The 24,175-nt window shown below is 52.7% G+C and overlaps 1 protein-coding gene across 2 annotated transcripts; it reads right to left on the bottom strand.

Annotated features, from left to right (window-relative positions):
• Positions 1 to 1,773: 1,773 nt before the first annotated feature.
• On the bottom strand, positions 1,774 to 10,923 carry SH2D2A (SH2 domain containing 2A). 2 transcript variants are annotated; one of them, XM_036922586.2, is made up of 9 exons: positions 10,770 to 10,923; positions 10,023 to 10,180; positions 9,092 to 9,276; positions 8,345 to 8,434; positions 7,929 to 8,097; positions 4,894 to 5,037; positions 4,429 to 4,734; positions 2,676 to 2,846; positions 1,774 to 2,103 (listed from the first exon to the last, which is right to left on the bottom strand). In XM_036922586.2, exons 1-8 carry the CDS (start codon positions 10,801 to 10,803, stop codon positions 2,679 to 2,681), a joined length of 1,254 nt encoding a protein of 417 aa, XP_036778481.2. In that variant the 5' UTR covers positions 10,804 to 10,923; the 3' UTR covers positions 1,774 to 2,103; positions 2,676 to 2,678. The 2 variants fall into 2 exon arrangements, with proteins under 2 accessions (XP_036778481.2, XP_057351071.1); XM_057495088.1 differs by lacking the exon at positions 1,774 to 2,103 and having other exon boundaries at positions 2,682 to 2,846; positions 4,506 to 4,734.
• Positions 10,924 to 24,175: the final 13,252 nt, after the last annotated feature.

Raw genomic sequence — 24,175 nt, 5'->3', positions numbered from 1 at the left:
GAGGATGGAGACTTGGTTCTTTCGCCTGGGAGGGATCCCTGGTCTAAGGGGGCACGCACTGGGATGCGAAGATCTCCAGTTCTCTGTCACCTCCCCTCTCTAGACCTCAGTTTCCTGTTTGGTTGAACCAAAAAGTCAGTTGTGAAGCATCTGAAGCCTCTTTGAGCCCCAGAACCCCTGCAGTGCCAAGCCCTTCACTTGCATGGTCTCATCTGATCTGTACACAGCTCTGTGTGTAAATGAGGCTGTCTTATCTCATTTCAAAGGAATATGGGGTACCAGGGTGCAGAAAAAATGTTTCCCTGTGCAGCCACTTAGCACAGCACCATGGCAGGAGCCCCGGGCTCTGATGCTGCCATCATCCAGAATCTCCTACCAGCCCTTTAGCGGGTCCACCCTCAGCTGCGTGGAGCTGAAGTGGGCTGGAGAGGTCCCACTCTGCTCCTCTGTAGCGGGCTTTGCTCCCACTGCAAGTGGGTCACTGGCATGCCTGCCCCTCCCCGCACCTTCCCATCCTGCTAAGTCCTGAAGTCTAAGCAAATCCTATTTTCTGACCTTCTGATTTCCAGCTCTTGCTATACGATAAGCCTCTCCTTTATCTACCTCCTCTCCCGGCCACAGGGAACCTGCCACGAGGTGACTGCTGGAGTCTAATCTGAGACCTTTCTTCTTGCACTTTCAGCCTCCCTGATTTGGGCAAAGCCATCTGCTTCCCTCCCCTCCCCTCCATCTCCCTCCCCATCTCTCTCTTTGCTCAGGAGGGAGTTTAGATCTACAGACAGAAGGAAGTGGACCCCCAAATCTGTTGACTCAGCAACCATATTGCTCTTTAAGCTGCTTAGCACTGGAGTGGAAAGGAAGGGGATTCACCAGTCACTGGAGCTGGCGCCTGCACCAGTCTGGGGGTGGCGAAAGCACCTAGGCCTAGAAGATGTGGCTTCAGGGAGGGTCCTGGGATTTTTGTGCCTCAGGCAGGTGCAGGGTCCCCTTGGCAGGCGGAGGGACCCCTGCGGGCACTGGCTGCTTGACTCAACTCTTGTGGCCATGAGAGTGTAAGAACAGGCTGCACAGGTGGGACCACAGCAGCCCCCTGATGGCTTCTTGGGGGGCAATATCTGCTCTGAGTCCTGAGGGCGAGCCAAGGGCAGACATAGCCCCACCTCAGAGACACCCCAGTCTCAGATAAAAATAATACCCAAGACCGATTCTTCCAGGTGGCTGAAGCCCAGAGTGGAGGCGAGTCCTGAAGTGGGTCTGGCAAATGGGAGGAAGCCTTACAAGGGGGACAGTGGAGGGAATGCGGACCTGACAGAGGCCCAGGCCTAAGCCAAGAGGCTGGGAAGACAGGACAGAGTATGTTGGAGCCACTGCAGGGGACTCTGCATCCCCCTAAGGGGCTCACACAGGCTAAGGATGCACCTCCCCCTCCAGTCCCATGGCTGGCAGGGACGGATATGCAGGGCCTACCCCACAACCACTCCCCTCCCTGCCCCTCTTCTGGCATGCCTGTCATCCTCTAGGTGACGCAGCCACCTGCCTGCCCATGGCTACCTGTCCAGCCCAGCCCAGCTGGGAAGGAATATTTTGCAGTGAGGTCTGTGTCCCTCGCCTTGGTGTCTCCCAGCCACAGCCCACACATCTGTGGCCCTTGCGCAGGTGTCTCTCAACTCCAGACCCCTCTCCCCCCGCTGCAGTGGTGGTCCAGCCACTTGCCTTCCACAGTATGGGAGAGAGTCAGAGACAGAGACAGGAGGAGTCTGGAGCACTCGGGTCCCTGTGGGGGAGGCAGTTGGCAATGATTTATTAGCCAGACAAGAATCAACAAACAAGTTCAAACATCTGTTCTCGCCAAACCGTTCCTCAGACAACAGCAGCATTGGACCAGGGCCCAGGCCTAAAGGCTCAGAGGGCCGAGGAAATCAGACTCCAGGAGGGGAAGCAGGGGCAGTGGAGCCACAGGGCCCTCCTAGCCCACTTCCCTAGAGGCCACCAAGCCACTGGATTCTTGGGGACTCCTGGGAGGGAACCATGCATATCCCCAAAAGGAAGCGGGCTTCACATCTGCTCCTCTGATCTTCAGGATTCTTTGTGGGGGGCCAAGACCTGTCAGGGGAACAGGGTTAAGCTGGGATCTGGAGGAGCACCCAGGTCCCTAGGTGGAAGAACTCTGGAAAGCAGTCAGATTTCCTATCTGAGGAAATTGTTGACATTTTTTGTGGAGAAGACTTAGTGGATATGGGGTAAGGAATAGAGCACTGAACAGGGAGATCAGGAAGCCTGGGTTCTAGTCCTTGGCCTTGCCGATTTGTTTCGTTATCTGCACAGACAGGCAGTGGAGCTAGATCAGTGAGGGCAAAGGAGTTGCTGCTTCTCTTTCGACCATCTCCCGGGGCAGACATCACTAATCAATCATGGTGTTCTTTTCTGCTGAGTTCAGATGCGACCTTAACATCCTTTCCCAAGCTGCGCTCTAGGCAGCCACAACCAATGGATTGGAGTTGGCATGCAAGGTGACACCTTCTTGCCATCTTTGCAATAGATGATGGCTGAGGTCTTTCCAGCTTTGATCACCTATGGTTTGTTCCATCTACATTTCCTGAGAAGGACGCCTGGGTATGTATGAAGGTCTCTGGACCTGATATTCCAAATTATTCTCCCTGCAGGGTCAGACTCACCGACTACTGAGGAGGCCCCAAGGGGAGCCATGTCTGTCCTCTGTCCTGAAGCACCTGTCTAGAAAGGTTGCAGGGGAGCGTGTGCCTCAAGTGGGGCAGGTGCTGGTGGGGCACTGGAGAGCCCTGTCCAGCTACAGAGTTCTCAGCATGCACTTGCCAGCCACCTAGATTCTGCAGAGAGAAGGACAGTCCTAGGTCACACCCTCTACCCTTTGCCTCTCAGGCCTACCTGCAGCCTCAACAGCCAAGATGTCTGGTCTTAACAGACACTGGCCTGCAGAGAGGAGATCTAAACCCCTCTCATTCATTCAACAAACATTTCCTGAGCACCAGCTCCATGCCAGGCACTGCGCTGGGTGCTCAGGAGACAGATGAATCAAGTTCCAGCCCCTGCCCTCGGGGGGGCTTATACTCTGCTGGGGAAGAGGGCAGACCAGTGTCCCAGTGGCCTGGCAGGTGTGTGGATGGCCTCTGTCTGGGTCAGGTCAGGGAAGTCTTTCCAGGGGAGGAGAAGAGCTGGTCCTGAAGAATAAGTAGAGGCTGCTGGGCAGCGGGAAGGTGTGCTTGCAGCCTGCAGGAAGTCACTATAGACACGGGGCTGGCATGTGCAAACCCTTAGGAGGCATGAACCCACTTGGTGTGTTTGGAGAAGTGTGCATAGCCCTGGGAGGCTGGGTGCAGCTGGTGGAGAGGCTGTGCTGGTGTTCCTGTCTCTACCTCTGTAGCAGGTGTGGAGGGCCTCATGGGGTAGAGAGCTCTTTTAGAAAGACCATCTGGCTCTCTTGGGGCAGAGTAGATCAGAAGTGGTAAGACTGGTGATTGAGACCAGTTAAGAAACTCTTGGAAAAGTCCCAAAGAGAGAGGATGGGAGCTGAAACTGGGGAAAAGAAAAATGTATGTAGGAAGAGACCCTGTAGGAATCAGGGTGGAGAGCGGGGAGATATCGGAGGAGCCCTGGGATTCTGGCTTGGACAGTTGAGTGGCTAGGGAGTCACCAATACAGAGAGGGACCATGGGAGGGAGCAATCTGGGCGAGAAGAGTGAGAGTAGAGTTGAGTTAAAGAGCAGGGGTACAGTGTCAGCAGGCACAAGGGCTGAGGGGGAGCCTGGGGCATCAGCGGGCTGTGGGGAAGGGCCAGAGGCAGAGGGTGGGAGCAGCCTGTGGGCCCAGCACGTCCGACACAGGACACTGACTGGAAGCCTCAGTGGGAAGCTGGAGGCGGTGGGCGAGGGGAGGAGGAGGGGGAGGGGGTTTGGGAAGAGAGGGAGGGTGGTGCCCCCTCGCCTGAGCTCAGCTGAGGTGGCACACAGACTCTAAGTGCTCTTCTTTCTCAGGATGGCCGGGCTATGGAGGCTGAGGGGAGGCAGCCAGAGCAGGAGAGGCCCTGGTTCACTGAGCAGGAGAGGACGCACAGCCAAGATTCACCCGGCACAGGTGAGGAAAATCTCAGGGGGTCGAAAAGGCTGGGTGAGAGCGACACAGACCAGCTGCAGGCTGAGGGGGAGGGCAGGGGGGCTCTGCCTTGGGTCTGTTTCCTCTGTAAAGTAAGAGGGCTGATCTGCTGGGAAGTGGACGGGGTGGGGACTTGACAAAGCTGTCAGGGTGCTGGCAGCCTGGACCGCGACTGCCCAGGGTCACCTGACCTCTGACTTCCACCCTGACCAGGGCATCCAATCTGTACACCTCGTCTGCCCTCCCCAGGGGAGCTTTCAGGAGGCCCTGGCAGTCTAACTGCCCCGCAGCCGCCTTCACCTGGCCTCCTGGGGTAGGCCTGGACCAGCACTTCCTCAGGACCTGGTGCCGGGGGATGCCCGGCGGGCCCTCAGCACCTGCCAGCTCCTCGGCCTCCACCTCGGCGTAGATGTTGCTGGGGGCGTCCCCGGGGCTGCCTCGGCCCATGGCGTAGAAATCAATGGGCTCCTCAGGCTCCTGGTAGATGGGGGCGGCGGGCTTGGGGGGAGGGGTCGGCCGGGGTCTCTGCGTGGGGCTCGTGTAGACTTCGGGGGGCAGCTGTGGTTTGGCGCGGACAGGAGGCTTGGGTCTGGGCAGCGGGGAAGGCTAGGAGGAGGTAAGGCTGTGGAGATGAGTGGGTCGGGGCCACCCTGGCCGGCCAGGGCCCCAGCCTGAGCCTCCCTGCAAACTCCCGGCGGCCCTTCCCTCCTCTCGGTCCCCCCACCCCCGACCCCCTCTCCTCCCTCAGCCCCTGCTGCCCAATACCTCCTTGGGCTTCCCGGCAGCCTCTTTGGAGGCTGCGGTCTGCTCCTTTTTGATGATTGGGCTGTACTGAGGGAGAGGGTCCTGGCTTTGGTTCCCAGAGTCTGATTCTTCTGTCCTTAGGGAAAGTCCTGAGGGCTCAGGAGTCTGCAGGGAAAGGAGGAGCCCTCAGGGACTTGGGGCAGGAGGGATGGCGGGTGGGGAGTGGGCAGGTGACCCAGGAAGGCAAAATACTCAGGTCCACATGGAGGGCGTGGGGGAGGAGGCACAGAACCCTGCGGCAGCTGGGTTCCCTTGCGGGGAAGAGGGGATGGAGATGGCGAGGAAACCGTGGGCTGAGGACGTGGCTCGGGCCCTGGGCCTTATCTGGCATGAACCTTAATTTCATTTGGAACATGGGCTGGGGCCAGGCTATCTCCGTGTGTGCCTGTAGTTGTAAAAATACAACAAGACTTTAGAAGTCTTTAGCCTAAAAATTTTCAGCAGGGGGATACATCTCCAAGACTGTGTGCCGGTGTTTATTTCTGCAGGTGCTGGAAGAGTAAGTAAAGGAAGATATACTAGACATTTTGGGGCAGAACTGCTTCAGGGGAGCTGAGCCTTGCAGTGGAAGTTTCCTTCCCCGGGTAGGTGTGCTTTTAGCTCAGCCTTTAGCCCTGGGTTCATGCATGCTCTTACATGCCCACGGCTTCTGGTACACTCAGACCACAGGGTTTTTCTCATGCTTCTGCAGTCCACCAAGTGCAAGTCTCCATCTTGAGGTGTGCAGGGAATGCAGGCTTCATGGGTCCACACCTTTTTCCCTCCCCAACCCCCTCCTCTCTCTGCATTCCTTTTATGAATAAAATGCAGCACCTCCACCCTGCTACTAAAACAGCACCTTAGAAGTCAATATGACACCCCCTGCCTTCCTCCTCACACCTAATGGAACACAAGTCCTGCTCCTTCCATGGTCTAGGTATCTTTATATCTGCACACTTTGCTCCATGCCCACAGCCACAGTTCAGGCCTAATTCCTCCCCCTGCCATCCTCATCTTGTGCTGCCAACCTATTCTCCACTCCACTGGCAGAGTGAACCTGCAGAAACTCCCCTAGCAATCCTTGGGTGGCTGCTCACAGCTCTAGAATAAAGCCCAAACTCCAGAGAACTTGAGTGGCCCACTCAGGACCCACTGAGAGCCTGGTCTCTGACGGCTTTGTCTCCAGCTCTCAGTTCCAGCTGGTCCCCGTCACCTCCAGACTTCCATACGCCCTGTTCCCACAGCTTGGGAATCTTCAGATCTCTGCCTGTTTCTTGTAAGAACTGCCCATAATTGCAGTCCCATGAGGCACACTTCTTTGAACTGAGTACAACCAATCTCCAGGAAACTATTCTTGCCCATGTCACCAGCGACCTCCTCTTGGCTAGATGCAATGGTCAGCTCAGTGGCACCTGCTCTTCCCTGATGCTTGTTCTTTGCTTGGCTTCCAAAGCACCACACCTTCTTGGCTTTCCTCCTCTTTCTCTGGCTGTTCCTTTTCAACTTTCTTTGTAGGTCTCCCCAACCACTTCTGAAAACTCTGAATGCTGGAGACTTGGCATTCCTTTATTTTCCATCTGCACTCACTCCTGAGTGAGCTTTCACCTCTCCTGGAGGTTTTAGAATCAGCTCATCTACATGCTGATGATTCCCAAATGTTTGCTTCCAGCCCAGACTTCTGTCCCAGACTCCAGACTCACAAGTTGCAACTGCCTGCCTGGCATCTCCACTGGATATTGAACAGATATCTCAAACTGTGCATGTGGACCCTGAACTCCTGTCCTCCCCACTGCCAGGCTTGCTCCTCCCATGGCCTTCCTCATCTCAGTCCACCACAGCTCATCCAGTCCTGCAAGCCCCCGTCAGCACCACCTTCAAAACAGACCCAGCTTCCCACCTCCTCACCCCTGCCTCTGCGGCCCTGGCCCAGGCTGCCCTCATCTCACCTCCATCCCGTCACCCTTGCCCCTCACCAGATCGGCACTCCTCAGCTTGTAACTATGCAGTGCCATCTCTGTTCACTCACAATCAAATCCTAAATCCACACGAGAATCTACAGGGCCCCCTTCCTTCACCTCACTGATCCCATCTCCTTCCTCTCCACGGTGCTAGCCTCCTCACCACTCTCACTTTTCTTCAAACACATCAAGCGTCCTCCTACATCAGGACCTTTGCACCTGCTGTTCCTTCTGCCTGGAATGCTTTTCCTCCAGTTCTCTGCATGGCTCCCTCCCTTACTTCTATCAGGCCTCCATTCAAGTGTCCCCTTACCAGAGTGGCCTTCCCTGATGTCCCTATGTAAAACAGCCCCATCCCTGTCACTACTTCATCTTTCTTCTTGGCACTTAAAACTTATCATTCCTGGACATACTATGTATTATCTGCTTGTTATCTGGGTTATATATTCATTATTAGTCTCCTTGCACCATGAAGGCTGGCATATTTTGGGCAGTCTTGTTTACTGCTATTTTCCCAGTGCCCAGAACAATGGCTGGCACACAGGGGTCTCTCAGGACTGCCCAAACTTTCTCAGGGAGGCATGCCCTTATATGCTCCCTGCCAAGTGAGCTCAGTGGCTCTCCACTCTGAATTTCATTTCTCATCTCCTTCTCACACTTGAGTCCTATTGTCTGTCTTTGCTGCTAGTGAGCAAGCTTTGTGGGTCTGACACCTGTCTGTCTTGTCCACGGCTCTATTTCCAGGGCCTGCCAGCACCTAGTACATGCTAGGTACCCAGTAAATATCTCTTAATGGAAAAACAAGTGTGTCTCGCTGGCCACTCCCAGCCCCTCTGGCCTTCGTGCGGCTGGTCTGGTCTCTCAGGGACCCCTCCTCCAGCACTCATCTTTCTCCAAGGGCTTCCCACGGAGAGGTGTGGGCAAGGAAGGTAGGGCTGGGCCGTCTTTCCGGATGCGGGGTGTCTGGTGCAGCGGTGGTGCGGCCTGGGCTCTGCGTGGGGAGGGGCGCTGGCCTGGGTCCCTGTGCTTAGGGTCAGGGTCAGGGCCCGGGGGGCGTACCTGGCGGGCGAGGGGCTCGGTGAGCGTCTCCCCGTAGGGGCTGAGTGGGCACGCCGTGTAGTGGCGCAGCAGATCCTGCAGCCGCGTGTGGGCGCTGTCCTCGCCCAGCACCACGTGGCGCCCGTCCCCAAGCTGGGCCAGCAGGAAGTGGCGGCAGCAAGTCCGGCTCCTGGAGGGCGCCGGTCGGCATCAGACCCACCTACTCTTCCCTGCTAGGGCCACTCGCACGAGGCTTGACCCCTACCCACGCCGCGCCAGGCTCTCCCGCCCTCGGGGCCCGAACAGGGCAAAGAGACCAGCTCCTGCCGGGACTCAGCATGACCCCGCCCCTCACACGTCCGTCAGCACCAAGTCCCGCCCCTCGACTAGCTCCAAGCTCCGCCTCCACGCCTCCCGGCGCGGGGCCCGTCGGCCACCTGTAAGTCAGCACGAAGGTCACGGCGCTCTCACTGAACCGCACCAAGTAACATCCCTGAGGCTTGGTCTCCAGCAGCCTCTCGGCCTCCCTGTGGGCGATGGAGAAGAGATGGAGGGCCGCCTTGACTTCCAGACTCCCGCCCTGTGTCCCGGGCTCTCATGGGGGACCCCTACCCCGGGACCAAAGGGGCTGAAGTGGCTCAAGAAGGATGGAGATGGGAGAGGGTGCGGGCTCTGCCCTCCCCCCGCTCCAGGGACCGCGTGTGGACAGGAGCTAGGGTTTCCCCCAGAAGAACTCCCGTCCCGAGTCCTCCCCTGGCCTCCTCCTGGAAGGGCAGCCTGGGAGCAGCAGGACTGGGCCGCAGCAAAGCGGTGGTGGTAACGGATGTCCAGATTTCAGAAGTCACAAGCTGAGCGGAGGAGGAGGATGGGGGAACCGCGAGGCTGGGAAGAAAGGGGAGGGCTGGAGAGAGCCAGAGGCAAGGATGGAGAGGGAGACCCTGAGGGACTGAGGGGAAAGCCGCATGGACCAGAGGCCTTAGAGACAGGAGGATACTGAAGCCTAGAGAGGGGAAACCGAGGCACGGAGGGGTTGGGCTGGAGCCTGCAATGCTGTCTCCCAGGAGCTATGCCACAGGGAATGGCCAGGGAACTTCCTGGAGTCGTAGCCTGATCCTGCAGCCCCAGCCTACTTCTGACTGGGCACAGGACCCAGGACGTGGCCCTGCCCCTCCTCTGTGACTCACCTCCGGGTGATGAAGCCATGGAACCAGGCAGGGGCTGCCCCGTGCTGCAGGAGCCAGGGGGCCTGGGTCTTCTGGAACCAAGCCCGGGTCGTGGCCTGCAGCGCCTGGCCTCCTTCCCTAGGCACCTCCTCAGCCTTCCCAGAGTCCTCTGGGCTAGAGGCAGCCCCTGGGACCTGGGGGCCTGCCTGGATGGGGAGAGTTGAAGGAGGGGGAAGTAGTGATCAGCGGGCCTTCTCCTGACTCCTAGCCAGCCGCCACCTTCTTACTTTCATACCCAGCCCCTCCTGGGCTTGGAGAGGAAGCTCCCCACCCCCATCCCAGCTGCCTGTTTTGGGATATAACTGCCCAGAAAGTCCTTCCTAAAGTCTGACTTAAATCCCTTCTTCTCCAGCTGTTCTGGTTTCCAGGGAATTTCCTTCCACTTCCCACTGGGTCCTGAGGGCCTTTAATGCAGTAGCAGTGGGCTCTTAAAGGGTGCTTCCATGGGGGTGAGGCCTTCCAGATGGACAGAAAGTTGTTCCCTTGCCTGAGGGATGGGGGGAGTGATGAGGGAGGCCGCCCCAGAACCCACAGCGAGGGAGGGTCCACCCCACAGTAGGAGGGACTGAGCTGGTTGGGACCGGGAACTTCCTAGTGACCAGGTGGGTGGGAAGGATTGAGACGGAGGTGCACTGGGCAAGTGAGAGCAGAGCTGCTGATGCCTGCTTCTGGGGTTCAACACCCTGAACCCGGGGCACCTGTGGACTCAGCCGGAACCTCCCAGAGGCAGAGGAGGAGTAAGCCGGCAATTCAGCAAATCGCCTCTCCCTCCCCCTGTGCCCCATCCCCGCTGCAGCCCGGATCCTTCCTGCTCTTTCCTTGTCTATCTGCAAGCCCTCCCCATAGGAGAGGGAAGCAGATAGGCAGCTGCCCTCTCCAGGCTCTCACTCACCACAGTGGGGACACCCAGGCTCCTGGGGCTAGGCTGGGCCTCCGCCTGCAGGGCTTGGAGTCTGGACCCCAAAAGCAAACTCAGGCCCTGGCAGCTCCTGCGAGACAAGCCCACGGGCTGGAAGGTGCTGAAGGCTGGGGTCGGGGCTTCTTGATTCCCTGTTAGCACAAAGAGGGGGTGTTTCTCAGTGAGGACTGCCTCTCGCCCGCCGCCCACCTCTCCCCCAGGCTCAGAGGTGCCCTGCGTTGCCTCCGACCAGGGACTTGGAAGACAGGGACAGTCAGGAGAGCAGGAACGATGCAGGAGGGTCAGCAGGGGGTGCTTCTCAGGGAGGAGGAGTAAGGAGCCGAGGAGGCACAGAGGACCTTGTCAGGGAAACTGGGCACCAGGAAGGAGAGCTGGGAAGCCCACTGGCCTGATGGCCCGGAAGTCCCACAGGTGGGGAGGCAGATCTCTAGGCAGATCTCTCCAGGGCGGGCCCCTCTTCTGGCTGAAGATCCGCTGCCTCCTACCACCCCGACCCCATCCTCCTGTGCCCCCTTGCTCTTCTCTGAGGAGTCAGCAGACCTGTCACCTTCGTCCTCAGGGCTGAGTTTACCTGGAGCCCCGGAGAAGGAGAAGGGACTGTGGGCACCCTGCCAATCAGCTTTGCCAGCTCTGGCTTGGGAGCCCGGGCCTGGGAGAGAGAGCTGGGGTGATGGGGGTCTTGACATCCCCCCCGCCCACAGTCTCCAACTTCACACTTACCTTGGGGGCATATCTGGGCCAGGGGGAGCTCCATGGGGGCAGCCTAGGAAGGGAGCCCCCCAGCAGGGTGTGTGTATGTGCTCTCAAATAGGGTGCACACTCAGCACCTCATCTCTCCTCACCCCAGCCCCCCGGAGCAGGAAATGTCGCCTCACCCACAGCTCTAGCTCCGGCAGAGGACCCACGTCATGGAAAGCTGTAAAACATGACAATTATCCCTCCCCCGGAAGCCAGGCAGCTGACGGAGGTGGTGGTGTGGTGATGAGCATTTGTGTCACTGTGTTTGAGCGTTGGGAAGTCCTTACTGCCATCTGACCTTGATCACTCCCGACTCTTGTCTACTCCCTCGCTCCAGACAGGGACTTCCCTCTCTCTCCTTTTTCTCTCTCTCCCCCTCTGGGTCATCTTCTCTTCGGAGCAATGACCATGAAGATGTCAATCTCTAAGGATAAACCCTAATAAAGTGCTCGGGCTTTGGGCTCCTTGGAGATTGATATTTAGGATTATGCTGGTAGGACACACGAGGAGGGAAGGGGCAGGGCTGCAACAGGAAGGATGTGGGTCTGACTTCTGGAAGGACTTCTTGAGATCATATGAGATCTATGAGACAAGGGGGTTGGTGGGGGAACTTGCTTCATTCTCCGGCAGATAGTGGAGCTGGGTTAGGGCAAAATCCCGGAGGAGAGTGGTGAGAATACCCTCCAGCTAAGCAGGTGGTTATCAGTAGCAACACTGTCAGCAGTTGTTACAACATCAGTGCTGACCTCTTAACCTTGCAGTGTGCTTATACACACCAAAGGGCCAATCCTGTTTCTCTCTCATTTGAGCCTCACAAATGAGAAGGGGACAGGCAGGTAAAGTGAAGCTCAGAGAAGTGAAGCACCTTGGCCTGGATCTTTCCGTGTTGCAGAAGGTGGTCACCGAGTTGGAACTAGAAATGAGATGTTTTGCTAATTTCACCATGATTTAAGCCAATAATAGCCCATGACTAGGCCCTAGGCACTGTTCTTGGTGCCAATAACCTAGAGAGAATACGGATTTTTGTCTCAAGATGTCAGATGGGGGAGGTGGGCTTGCCAACAGAGCCTTGCTGTGGAGAGTTGATGGTGTGGCCTGGACTCCGGAAGCCACCCCCCCAGGCTCCCTAATGCAGCCTGGTGTGTGCGGTGGGCCTGGGGGTTGGGCTGCCAGAGGAGGAGACTGAGCTGAGTTGTGGAGGATGGGTGGGGTGGAGGAGAGTGGAGAAGGGTGTTTCCAGAAGGGGGATGAGCGTGTGCAAATGCACAGAGGAAGGAAGCTCCAGAGTGCCTAGGGGCTGCCAGGGAGTGTGTGACTGTAGCGGGAGCTGGCTCGGCAGCTTGGAGGGCGCAGGGCCAGATTACATGCTGTCTTGTGCCCGGGAAGGAGTTTGGACACCTGACTCCCAGCTTGGAGAGCTTCTTCCCCCCGAGCTCTCGGCAGGGGGACAATATTTCCCGTGGGCCACTGCTGGCCCAGTCACGCCCATACCCCAGTGTCTCATCTCCCCTGAGCTGCCTGCTCCTCTTCCCTTCCTGAACAGCTGTTGCATTTCCTTTGGTCCCAGACCCCGCGGTTTGGAACTGAGGATGAGAGGTGCTTAAAGATATCCTTCCCCCAAACTGCTCATTTTATTGAAGTGGAAACAGACCCAGAGAGGAAAGGCCTTGCCCAGCATTCAGAGTGTTAGGGCGGAGCACCACCTCCTGAGAATCCACGATAAAACCAATTCATTGAGTAGTCTCAACTTGGTGGCATTCAATCTGACATGGTTTTATTTTTCTGCAGTTACTACCTTCAACCAGTTTCTGTCCTGTCCATTTAGGAGGCCAAATCCCATGGCCCATGGTGGGGTGTTTGATACTAACCAGAAATGGGGGAGCAACTCAGAGAGGTGGGCTTGAGTTGTGAGGTGCAAAAAAACATGTCTTCCTAGGACTTCAACTTGGACATCAGTTAAGTAAGGCCACAAAAAATAGGGATCTGATGAAGCTGGCAGTGGTTTGCAAGGCAGGCAGCCTCTTTGGAAATAAGGAGCCAGTGGAAAGGATGTAGGAGGTGTCCAAGTTTTGTGTCCTGCACAGTCCACCCCTTGTGCCCTCTCATCACATACAGCTCTTACACTACAATGCAGGGCTTACATTTGTTCTGTATAAACAGACATCCTTACTTACTCTCCAGGAAGGGAGCTACAGGTCCACTCAGTGCTCCCTTCAGCGTGGAGGTCAAGGGTGTTTTTCTCAAAGGCTGAGGCAACAGGATGAATGAAAGAAACTCCAGTCCCTCATAGAGGTAACTTGTCCTGCGGCTCTGATTGATATTCATCGTTTCCCTCCTCTACTACTCATTCTAGATGCCGCCTTCAGTTAGCGCTGCGGTTGGTCTGGGTTGTTTTCCTGGCGGGGTAATCCAGAAGGCACCTTCGTTCCCAAAAGGCGAGGACCCTTAGTTACCCTGCCCTTCTTGGTTGTAGCCACTCATTAACAGTCATCACCAGGCAGGGAGATGAACTAAGAGATGTCCCAGAGAGGCCCTGGATGCAAGATAGTCTCCTCTGTGCCCCCTTTGTGGGGCAGCGCCCCCAGCTCCTCAAGATAACCACCAGCGATCACCCGAACCAGTGTGAGGAATCTCTTTGCCTGATGGTCCCCTGCATGAGGAGCCCAAAGTGGTCAGGTGGCAGTCGTAGCTTCCGATCAACGGAATTGTCACCGTCCTCTCGCGGAAGTCTCCCTCTGTTGACCGTCAGGACCTCTCACCCGGAAGGTCCCACGGTTGTGGTGAGGGCGAGCACACATTCACAAGTGAGTCACTCAGTGTAATACAGGAGCCATTCTCATCTCCAGCTCTGGCCACCGGCTCTGTGAATTCTGGTTATAGGGGACTGAATGTTTCTGTCATCCCCAAATCCATATGTTCAAACCCTAACCCCAATAGGATGGTATTAAGAAGTGGGATCTTTGGGAAAAAATTAGGTCATGAGGGTGGAGCCCCATGATGGGATTAGTGTCTTTATTTGAGGAAGAGAGCTAGTCCCTTACCCCCACTATGTGAAGATATAATGGGGAGACAGCCATCTGCAAACAGAGTGTTCTCACTAGACACTGAGTCCGCTGATGCCTTGATCTTGGACTTCCCAGCTGCTAGAACTGTGAGAAATAAATGTTTGTTGTTGAAGCCTATGGTATTGTTATAGCTGCTTGACCTCATGAAGACAGAGGACATGGTACATTTTGTGAGCATGGGTTTGAGGCATATGCTCTCTCCGTTCTGGAGGAGACGCCTCCAACCCTGCAAGAGGCTGTTCCTTGGTAGTACATTCCTGAGCCTCCAACAGGCCATTTTACCATCCCGCCAAGCTGAGTGCTGGGGTGAGGTCCTGAGCCTTGGTGTGCCTCCTTGCTGTAAAACGGGTTCTTTGGTCTCAGGCAGTGTGATGTGGGACACCGTATTGAGAGATCAGGCATTCTGTAAGCACATGGTTGGTGCTGGAGTTTGTGATTATGGTAAGAACAGATCACTGTCCCCTCAAAGGGGGGAAGGGTCTAATAGTCAGCTTACCACTGTGTGGCTGCGGGTTTTCTCCCCCTACCAAGGAATAGTACCTTCCATGGGACTCAGTGTCAGTGCCCCCCTGTGAGCGTGCTAGGCACTCAGCAGTAGCTCTCAGCCTTGGTGAGAGGGTGTGCATGATCTTGAGCCTATGCAAAGCCTCCATCTTGCCACCAAGTCCACCGTGCTTTCCAACTCATTGTGCCAGCACTGGGGTGACTGTGAAAAGAAAGGCTGGCTGACACCCACAGGATGAGTCATCCTCCTCAATGGTTATCTCATGTCTTCTCTGTGATGAAGGCTCTTTGGTGGACGTTAGCATGACCCAAAGATTTGTGCCCTTTGTGTGCACTTCTGTAGGTCCATCTACCAGGTCTGGGACTAGGAGGAGGCAAGTGAGGTTCCCAGGGTGTGAAATGTAAGAAGACCTCACTCTTGGGGCTGTGGAAATGTACCCTAGTCCTGGACTTATGCTTATCTCTTTTCCAGGCCTCCTTTTGTCCACTGTTTCCATTTTGTACCTCTGGCAGTCTGACCAACTGACCGAGCCATTTGCCACTTCCCAGCAGCCCATGCACATCCCTCCTCTGGGCTGTCTTTCCTTATGTTCAAGGTGGATGACCAAATGTATGCTTACTGCTCTGACGGCTGGGAGGGCTTCCTTTTACCATTGTCCTTCAGGGACACCCTGAGTGGAACCACAATGCAACTAATGCCAACATATCATGCTGGCACACCCATCAGTTGGTTAAAGGGCACCCCCGTGAGGTCGTGTATGTGGGTTGAAGAGGAAGCAGTAGGGCAATAGAGGCAGGTGATTTAGCAGTCTGGGCTGCTTCCTCATGCGATTTACTTACACATTCTGGACTAGCTCAAGCCTAGTCCAAATGCGTCACTTGCACCATATAGTGGATTACCGCTTTGCCTGTTCAACTGTATGACTTGCAGTAGCTAACGCTCAGCTTAGCATGGGCAGCTCAGGTTGAATGCTTACTTTATGCTCATCGGTCAAGCACTCAATTTCTCTGAGGGCCCAACAGCGCTCCAGGAGCTGTTTTTCCGATGTAATTCTTTGCTAGAGCGGGCATGACCTTGTTCCAGAACCAGGCAATGCGCCGCAGTACTTCCAGCAGAGCTTGCCAGAGTCCCCACGCAGCAAACTCACCCACCACGGGTATTTCTGGCACCACTGGATGCGACGGATCATAAGGCCCCACACGCAGAGAAGCTTGTTTGCAACCTGGAGCTGCTCTAAGGGCCTTTCTTGCCATTCACTTGACTCCCTTGGTCACCCAATGATGAGTTTGATATTCTCAAGTGCTATTCTCTAGAGCAGCATACCTTGCCTCCAAAACCCAGAGAGACCAAATAAAGACTGTGCTTCTTTCTGAGTGCTAGGGAGTGTAAGGGGCAGCATCTTGCCCTTTGTGGCAAGCTCCAGGTCAGAGCTTTTGGAAGGAAGTGGTAATCAAGGGAATCTGAAGAGATCCGAGTGCGTAATAGCAAGGATAATATGCACTGTGGATAATACAAGTATTTCCTTCACTGTTTCTTCCCTACTATCTGCTTTCAGAGAACAAAATTGATGAGTTTTTGTTTTCATCATCTTGCCCTCTGTGTCCAGACTTTAACAATAACCCACCATCACCTTGTGTAGTTATCTGATAAATAACTGCCAAGGCTTTGCCTTATTTGAGGATTTTATGGCACCATTTTATAGATGAGAAAACTGAGATCAAGGCCAAGAGCCTGAGCTTCAGTCACACAATGAGAATGTCAGTCTGACTCTGGGGCTTCCAGCGTGGGACTTCTGGGCTCTGGGGGTGGGAGGGAGATTGATGCCATTGTGTCCTGAGTGTTTGAATGAGCAAGCGCTTTACAGGTATGAACTCATATACCCTTATAACAGGCCCACAGAATGCTCTGGTTGTCACCCCTACTTTACAAACAGTGAATCTGAGACTTCGGGAGGATTAGTGACTTGCCCAGGGTCACATAGTCAGGAAATGGGCATTAGAACCAGGTGGTCTGGCTTCAGCTCTTGGGATCTCAACTACTAGTCAGGACAGATGCCTATGAATTAGCCCCACACCGATGAGCGGACACCACTTAACTGCTTCCCCACTGAATGATTTCATGTTAAAGTCACCTGAGAGCGGAAAAGAAGCAGGACTTTCAAAGCCTTTAACTATCACCAGAAAAAAAGAGCCCTGTAGAATTTCCCTGAGAACACTAGTATATTCAAGCTTTAAGAAATCAGAAACCAGGAAACTTGTCTGACCACCAGCCAAAATTCTATCCTTTTAGTAACCTATGCCCTGCAGCAATTCCAAACCAAAACATGGATCTGTGTGCAGAACCATTTTATCTGTTTTTTTTTAATTAAAGTATCATTGATATGCAATCTTACAGTGGTTTCAAATACACAACACAGTGGTTTAACATTCACCCATGTTATCATGTCCTCACCCCCTCCAGTGCCGTCACTGCCCATTAATGCACTAAGATGTTACACAATCATTAACTGTATTCTCCATGCTGTACTACTTTATTGTGATTATGAATTACTGCGCCACTTAATTCCCTTCCTCCTCCCCCCGCACCGTCCCCAACACCTTTCCCCCGGTAACCACTAGTCCCTTCTTGGTGCCTATGAGTCTACTGCTATTTTGTTCCTTCTGTTTTGCTTTGTTTTTATACTCCACCAGTAAGTGAAATCATTTGGTATTTGTCATTCTCCACCCGGCCTATTTCACTGAGCATAATACCCTCTAGCTCAATTCATGTTGTTGCAAATGGGAGGATTTCTTTTCTTTTTATTACTGAATAATATTCCATTGTGTATATGTACCACATCTTCTTTATCCATTCATGTATTGATGGACACTTAGGTTGCTTCCATATCTTGGCAATTGCAAACAGTGCGGAGATAAACATAGAGGTGCATATGTCTTTTCGAATCAGGGATCTTGTTTTCTTTGGGTAAATTCCTAGGAGTGGAGTTACTGGGTCAACTGGTATTTCTATTTTTAGTTTTTTGAGGAACCTCCATACTGCTTTCCATTACAGCTGCACCAATTTACATTTCCACCAACAGTGTAGGAGGGTTCCCATTTCTCCACAACCTCACCAGCATTTGTTATTTCTTGTCTTTTGGTAGTGGCCATCCTAACAGGTTAGAGGTGATCTCTCATTGTGGTTTTAATTTGCACTTCTCTGATGATTAGTGATGTGGAACATCTTTTCATGTGCCAGTTGGCCATCGGTATTTCTTCTTTGGAGAAGTGTCTGTTCAGGTCCTCTGCCCATTTTTTAATTGGGTCATTTGTTTTTTGGGTGTTGAGGCATATGTTTTTGGGTGGTGAGTTCTTTATATATTTTGGATGTTAACCCCTTATCAGATATGTCATTTATGAGTATATTCTCCCATACTGTAGGGTGCCTTTTTGTTCTGCTGATGGTGTCCTTTGCTGTACAGAAGCTTTTTAGTTTGATGTAGTCCCATTTGTACATTTTTGCTTTTGTTTCCCTTGTCCAAAGAGATGTGTCCAGGAAAAAGTTAATCATGCTTGTATTTAAGAGATTTTTGCATATGTTTTCTTCTAAGACTTACATTCAAGTCTTTGATCCATTTCAAGTTTACTTTTGTGTATAGGGTTAGACAATAATCCAGTTTCTTTCTCTTACATGTAGTTGTCCTGTTTTCCCAACACCAGTGGTTGAGGAGGTTGTCTTTTCCCCATTGTATGTTCATGGATCCTTTATCATATATTAATTGACTGTATATGTATGGGTTTATATTTGGGATCTCCATTCTGTTCCACTGGTCTATGGGTCTGTTCTTGCACCAGTACCAAATTATCTTGATTACTGTGGCTTTGTAGTAGAACTTGAAGTCAGGGAGCATAATTCCCCCCACTTTTGCTTTGATTATTAGGGATCTTTTGTGGTTCCATATGAATTTTAGAACAATTTGTTCTATTTCATTGAAGAATGCTGTTGGTATTTTGATACAGATTGCATTGAATCTGTAGATTGCTTTGGGAAAGATGGCTGTTTTGACGATCTTAATTCTTCCTACCCATGAGCATAGGATAGATTTTCATTTATTGGTGTCTTCTTTAGTTTCTCTCATTAGTGACTTATAGTTCTCAGAGTGAAGGTCTTTCACCTCCTTGGTTGGGTTTATTCCTAGGTATTTTATTCTTTTTGATGCAATTGTAAATGGAGTTGTTTTCCTGATTTCTCTCTCTGATAATTCATTGTTAGTATATAGGAATGCAACAGATTTCTGCATATTAATTTTGTATCCTACAACTTTGCTGAATTCAGGTATTAATTCTAATGTTTTTTGGTGGAGTCTTTAGGGTTTTCTATGTATAATATCATGTCATCAACAAATAGTGACAGTTTAACTTCTTCCTTACCAATCTGGATGCCTTTTATTTCTTTGCGTTACCTGATTGCTGTGGCTAGGACCTCCAGTACTATGTATGATGAAGAACAGTGGGGAGAGTGGGCATCCCTGTCTTGTTTAGGATCTTAGAGGAAAAGCTTTCAGCTTCTCACTGTTCAGTATGATGTTGGCTGTGGGTTTGTCACATAAGGCCTTTATTAGGACAGAACCATTGTATCTTTGCATGTAGTTTTTCACTCAGCATAATCTGCTTTGCTGATATTATGAGCAGTCATGACACAATCCCGCAACACAATTTAGAGGAACAGTGACATTTCAGATTGCACATGCTACCTCTTCTCTGAATAGCTTGGGGCATTGGCCGAGCCAGAGGCATTACCTCAGAGTTGCTTTCCCTGTATCTATTTAGTCAACACGTCTTCCATGTTATTCTACAGTAATGCAAACATGCTAGGGTCTAATCATGCAACAGTAAATAAAAACTTAGCAACCTGTTCTTTTGTCGTTCACACCGGGTGCACACTAACCCTTTAGTGCCTCTTACTTCTTATTGAAAACCAGCAGGTAACAAAGAAGTGTGCTAAAAGTGAGGGACTACGCTCTGAAATGGCCCTGACCTTACCACCCCTGTGTCTGGCTGGGCTTCTAAATCACAACTTTATTACAGAATTACTAAATGGATTTATAATGAGTCAGGCCTAGTAAAATCGTTCCTTTTTCCTATGAAGGTACGAAAAACACTCTTCTATACAGTAATACAGAGTATAATAATATATTCAATTTTTAAGAAATGTAAGGCCTTTTACAAATGTAATATTAGGGTTGATATTGATTAATTGGATCATTTGCTTGTTTTTGAATATAGTGAACTCAAAGCACACTTGAGTCAACACTGTGTCCATGGCAGGAAAGAGGTGTATGAGTTTCTTTTCTTCATTTTAGTCCATTCCAAGGTAGAAACCTCCTCTTATTTGTGTTGAATTCCCAGTGCCTGGCAAAATGCTGGCACTGCAGGAGATGCTCAATAACTATTCATTGACATGTTGTGAACGTTTTTAAAAGCAGGAGAGATAGGTTTTAGAGAATAAAGAACAGCCCCTCCAAGCAGAGGCCGCTCCATGTTGCTGCGTCCCCCGGTCCTCATGCTTGAACAATTGTTTCTCGTCAGGCCTCATGCAGTTCCACCTGCATTTCCTCACGTACAGGCCAGTCTCTGTGTTGTGGCAGATGCTTTTTTCCCCATGTCCTCCTGCCACGGGCACCTGGGTGGGTGAATGTTGGAGGGAGAAGGGGCTGTAGCCCGCTTCCCATCGCAGAGGAAACTATGTGATTGTGGAAAAAGACTATAAGTCAGGGTCCCTGTGATCCTCTGCTCCACCACCTACTGGCTCTAGGACCTGGGGCAAAACCCAGAGGCCTCTGAGCCTCAGTTTCCTCATATGTAAAAGGGGGATAACCCAGACTAAGCCACTGTGTGTACCAAATGAGCTGTGACTCATGCGACATTTCATCGACTGCGGAAGGCTGCTGCACTCAGGTTTCATCATTTTGTGATGTCAATAGAGTAATACTGAGAAGTGGGGGTGCATCCAGGCAGCCTCTGTTCCACAGAGCTGAGCCCTGCCGTGATGTTGGGGGCAGCTTAGGCACTGGGGATGTAGCAGCAGAGACGTGTGGGCCCTTGCTCTCTCGAGCCTTCATTCTGGTCGGGGAGAGAAAAGGGGACTCGCGGACAGAGGAGAACACTGATTTCAGATCAGGATCCCACTTGTGAAGACAATGACACGGAGCATTCGGTGCTGAGTAGACGCTGCTTTGGAAGGCCTCTCCCTAGGCAGTGACAGAGACATTAAGCCACTGACCTGGTGACAAGGAGCCAGATCTACAAGGTCTGGGAAAGTGTCCAAAAGAGGGGCACAGGGGTGCAGTGGCCTGGAGCTCTGTGGCCCAGCTACAGGGCCAGGCCCGAGACTGCTGCCTGCCAGCCATGTGGGCTGCACGTGGAGCCAGTGCCACTCCCTGCTGGTGCCCGTGAGTGCGGCCTCTTGGAGCCGTGGTTTTCTTTCTCTGGGAGGTGGGAGGGCGGGCTCAGGCCTGGGCTGGGGCAGAGCAGGCCTGAAAGGTGTCCGGGGAGGTGAGAACAAAAATAAAAGGCCACAAGGAGGGGCGTGGAGGGGCTGTCCAGAAATCTGCCTGCCCAACCTAGAGTCTGCAGGGAATTCCAGAATCCTGGTTACCCCTCGGGATTCTGCCTTTTGGACAAGGAGGCCTCTGGGGGTGGTCTCTCCCTCTGTCCATCCCCCTGCACTGGAGGACAACCAGGGGCGGGCATCAGTGCTGCTTGGCATGAAGTATTCACCATCTACTCTCTCTGCCCACCGGTTGTCTCCCTTTCTATTTGAAAAGGGCTGAAACAGTCAAGCAGCAAGTCTGATCAATCAGCACTCCAACACCTGAGTTCCATCTTCTCCACACCTGCCATTTAATTGGTCACCGGGCGGCGGGGGCCTCCGCACACCCCACTCAAATGCCAGGGCTCTGCTCTGCAAGGCTGGATTCTGCTTTGCACAGACCACTTCTGGAAACTGAACCCATGCCTTTGATACGCTTGGTGATAATTGTCACAGAAGCAGTTCTCACTTTTCAAATGGTATCATTCAGTCATTCTGTCTGGAGGCCCTGGCGCAGGCCAGCAGACCTGGCAAGTGGAGGGTTCAAGAGAGCCAGGTACGGGAGGTCCCTCGCGCAGTGGCAGACCAGGCGTGGGACAGCCAGGAATCTCACACAGGCCTCCACCTTTCATCAGACTGATGTTGCCTGGAAGAGCCTTAGCCTCTGAGGCTGGGACTGTCTCTCACTCTTATTTGCCCCTTCACCCCCTCCAGTCTTGCGCCTACACCAGCCTGGCACATTACTTGGCCTCTCCAAGCTTCTGTTGCCTCACCTGGAAAATGGGAGAACGCCTCTGTGGATCGGTGGTTGTGGGATTCCATCAGTAAATGGGTGCTGAGCCCAGCAGACAGTCTGTCTGATTTGTAGGAGCTGCTCAGGTATTTTGTTTCCTTCTTTCCTACAAAGTCGGTGGTGGGAGCTGTTAGCCACTGTCTTCTCATGGCTGGGATGGAGTGTCAGACCTCAAGTGTTCCCTCTGCTGGGCTTGTGGAGGTGGGGGTCTGGTCCCTCCCTCAGCCCTACATGCTGCTGGGCTAATAACAGGATGGGTTCCAGAATATGTGTGTGAGAGGGGTTTGACTGGTGACAGTCCCCCCAGAACTCTTTCCCTGAGTTCCCAGCTGTATTAGTCTGGGCTGCCATAACAAAATAACGGGGACATCATGAGATCTGAGGTTGTTACCGCGCTCTCAAAACACATGGTTCTTGCACAGCCCCAGGAGGGCTGCAGGGGCCACTGCAAGTCTCTGTCTGCATGCCTCCTTGCCCAGCCCACAGCATGCCCCTCAAGGGCAGGGCCTGGCCTTTGGCCATCTTTGTGACTCCTTCACCCACTGCAGACTTTCAGCAGGTCACTGTGTGCTCAAAGTGGTTTGGGGCTGGGGCCAGACGATTAGACAAGCCACCATCCCTGTCCATGAGAACTTATGCCCACCCCTCCCCAGAGGCCGCTGCACCCACTGTGGGGCACCTTTTAGGCAGCGGGATATAGTGGGCAAAGCATGGACAGAACTGACTTTGAATCCCAGCTCCATAATTTATTACTTGTGGGACTTTGGACAAGTTATTTTACTTCCTTAAGGCTCAGTTTCTTCATCTGTAAAATATCGGCGATAGTGTGAATCCCTCCAGAGTGTATGTCGGTGCAGACATGTAGTAGCTGCTCAGTTCACCCTCGGGATAATAATCATAAGTGATAACCTCCCTGGGTGCTGGTCACTAACCTGTTGTCTCTCTGCTCTAACCCCTGCCTCCTACACTGTGCCCTGTGCTCTGTTGCAAGCTGGCAAATAGAAAAGAGTCAGATTGATTGAAACTTGGGGTTTATACTGGGTGGGAGGATCAGGATTCTGGAAAGGCAGGTTTCAGCTGGAAATGGAAGGCCTACAGGCCAGGAAGATGCAGTTGAGAGATAAAGACAGGACTGAAGGAATAAAAGAGGACAATTCAGCTTCCTGTCAGCCTTTGAGGCAGGGTGAGGCCGTGGAAGGAGCTGGGCCTCCAGGAACTGGCTATGCGACCTTAAGCAAGTCATTTATATGATCACTGATGCCATCCTCTCTAAAGTAGATTTAATACACACACACACACACACACACACACGCACACACACACACACACACTTTGGAAATAGAAAGCTCTTTGCCAGCATGAGGAATTACTGATATTAGATGCTATTCTGATTAAATGGGAAAGAGCAGCTCTGGGGGAAGGGCTCTCAGGAGGCGGGATTTTTCCCAGCTGGGAAAGAGAGGATGGTGGGAGCCCAGTGCGGAAGAGTGCGGGGTAGGCCTCAAGGGTGTGATGGTCTGCACTCAAGCTGGGAGGAGAAGCTGGGCAGAGGGCAGAGGAAGAGATGGAAAAGGAAGACACGGTTGGCCAGTGGGTGTCGTGGCATGTCTGAAGAATGAAGGGATGTAACAAACGGGCTCCCGAAGGCCCTGGGAGCCACTACAGGTAGAGGCTGAAACTGTGTGGCTGGGAGGGGAAAGTGCCCTCATGTTTCTGTTCCCAAAGACACTGCAAGCCGCGGCTCTCGGTTTCCCTGGTGGGCCCAGAGTCGTGGGGAACCCCTGACAAGTGTCTGCTTTTCTCTATTCTCCACCTGTTTTTATCTCCCCAGCTGGAAAACATTGTGGGGTTACAATACCTGCTGCTAATCCTACACTCATGAAAACTGACTTGGGCCCAGCCTAAACATGGAGGAAAACATGTTCTTGGAGAATATGTGTGGCTCAGACCCCGTGGTACCCAACCAGGAAGAGAAAGGCTGGGGCTCTGACTTCACCCATCCTGAGCCTCGAACCTCAACCATCTGGGCAGGCAGCCTCCTTCTTTTAAAAGCAAATTGCTTGTTTTTCACCATATAAATAATGTATGTTCTTTAAAAAACATAAAGAGAAGATACAGATAAAAAGACAATATAAATAAATCATCCGCTACCCCATCTCCTAGATGTATACTGACACTCGCAGATATTTTTCTGGGCTTGTACATGTAAATGCAAAAAAAGTGGCATTTATATTATTTGCAACCTGCTTCTTTCACTCTGCAGTTCATCAGGCCACCTTCCTCACGGCACTAAGTGTACTTCTGCAGCATCTTTTTAAATGACATCACAGTTAGATGACAACAACAATAATTTGTATAGTGCTTTATAGCTTACCAAGCACTTGGTGTCCATTATCTTATTTCAGCCCATGGCCTTCCTGCATGGCGGGCTCTCCCCAAGGTAATCCTGCTTCCA

Source organism: Manis pentadactyla, chromosome 19, assembly GCF_030020395.1.
Source record: "Manis pentadactyla isolate mManPen7 chromosome 19, mManPen7.hap1, whole genome shotgun sequence".
NCBI classification, from domain to species: domain Eukaryota; kingdom Metazoa; phylum Chordata; class Mammalia; order Pholidota; family Manidae; genus Manis; species Manis pentadactyla.
Note: the sequence above shows the minus strand (reverse complement) of the source record. Positions and strands in the feature narration are given on the sequence as shown.

Excerpts from the sequence above, each read along its gene's own strand:
- SH2D2A (XM_036922586.2), bottom strand. The coding sequence starts at position 10,803 with ATGGAGCTCCCCCTGGCCCAGATATGCCCCCAAG. Across the intron at positions 9,277-10,022 it reads GCCTGGGTGTCCCCACTGTG|GCAGGCCCCCAGGTCCCAGG; the intron begins GTGAGTGAGAGC and ends CTCCCCATCCAG. Across the intron at positions 8,098-8,344 it reads ACCTTCGTGCTGACTTACAG|GAGCCGGACTTGCTGCCGCC; the intron begins GTGGCCGACGGG and ends GGCGCCCTCCAG.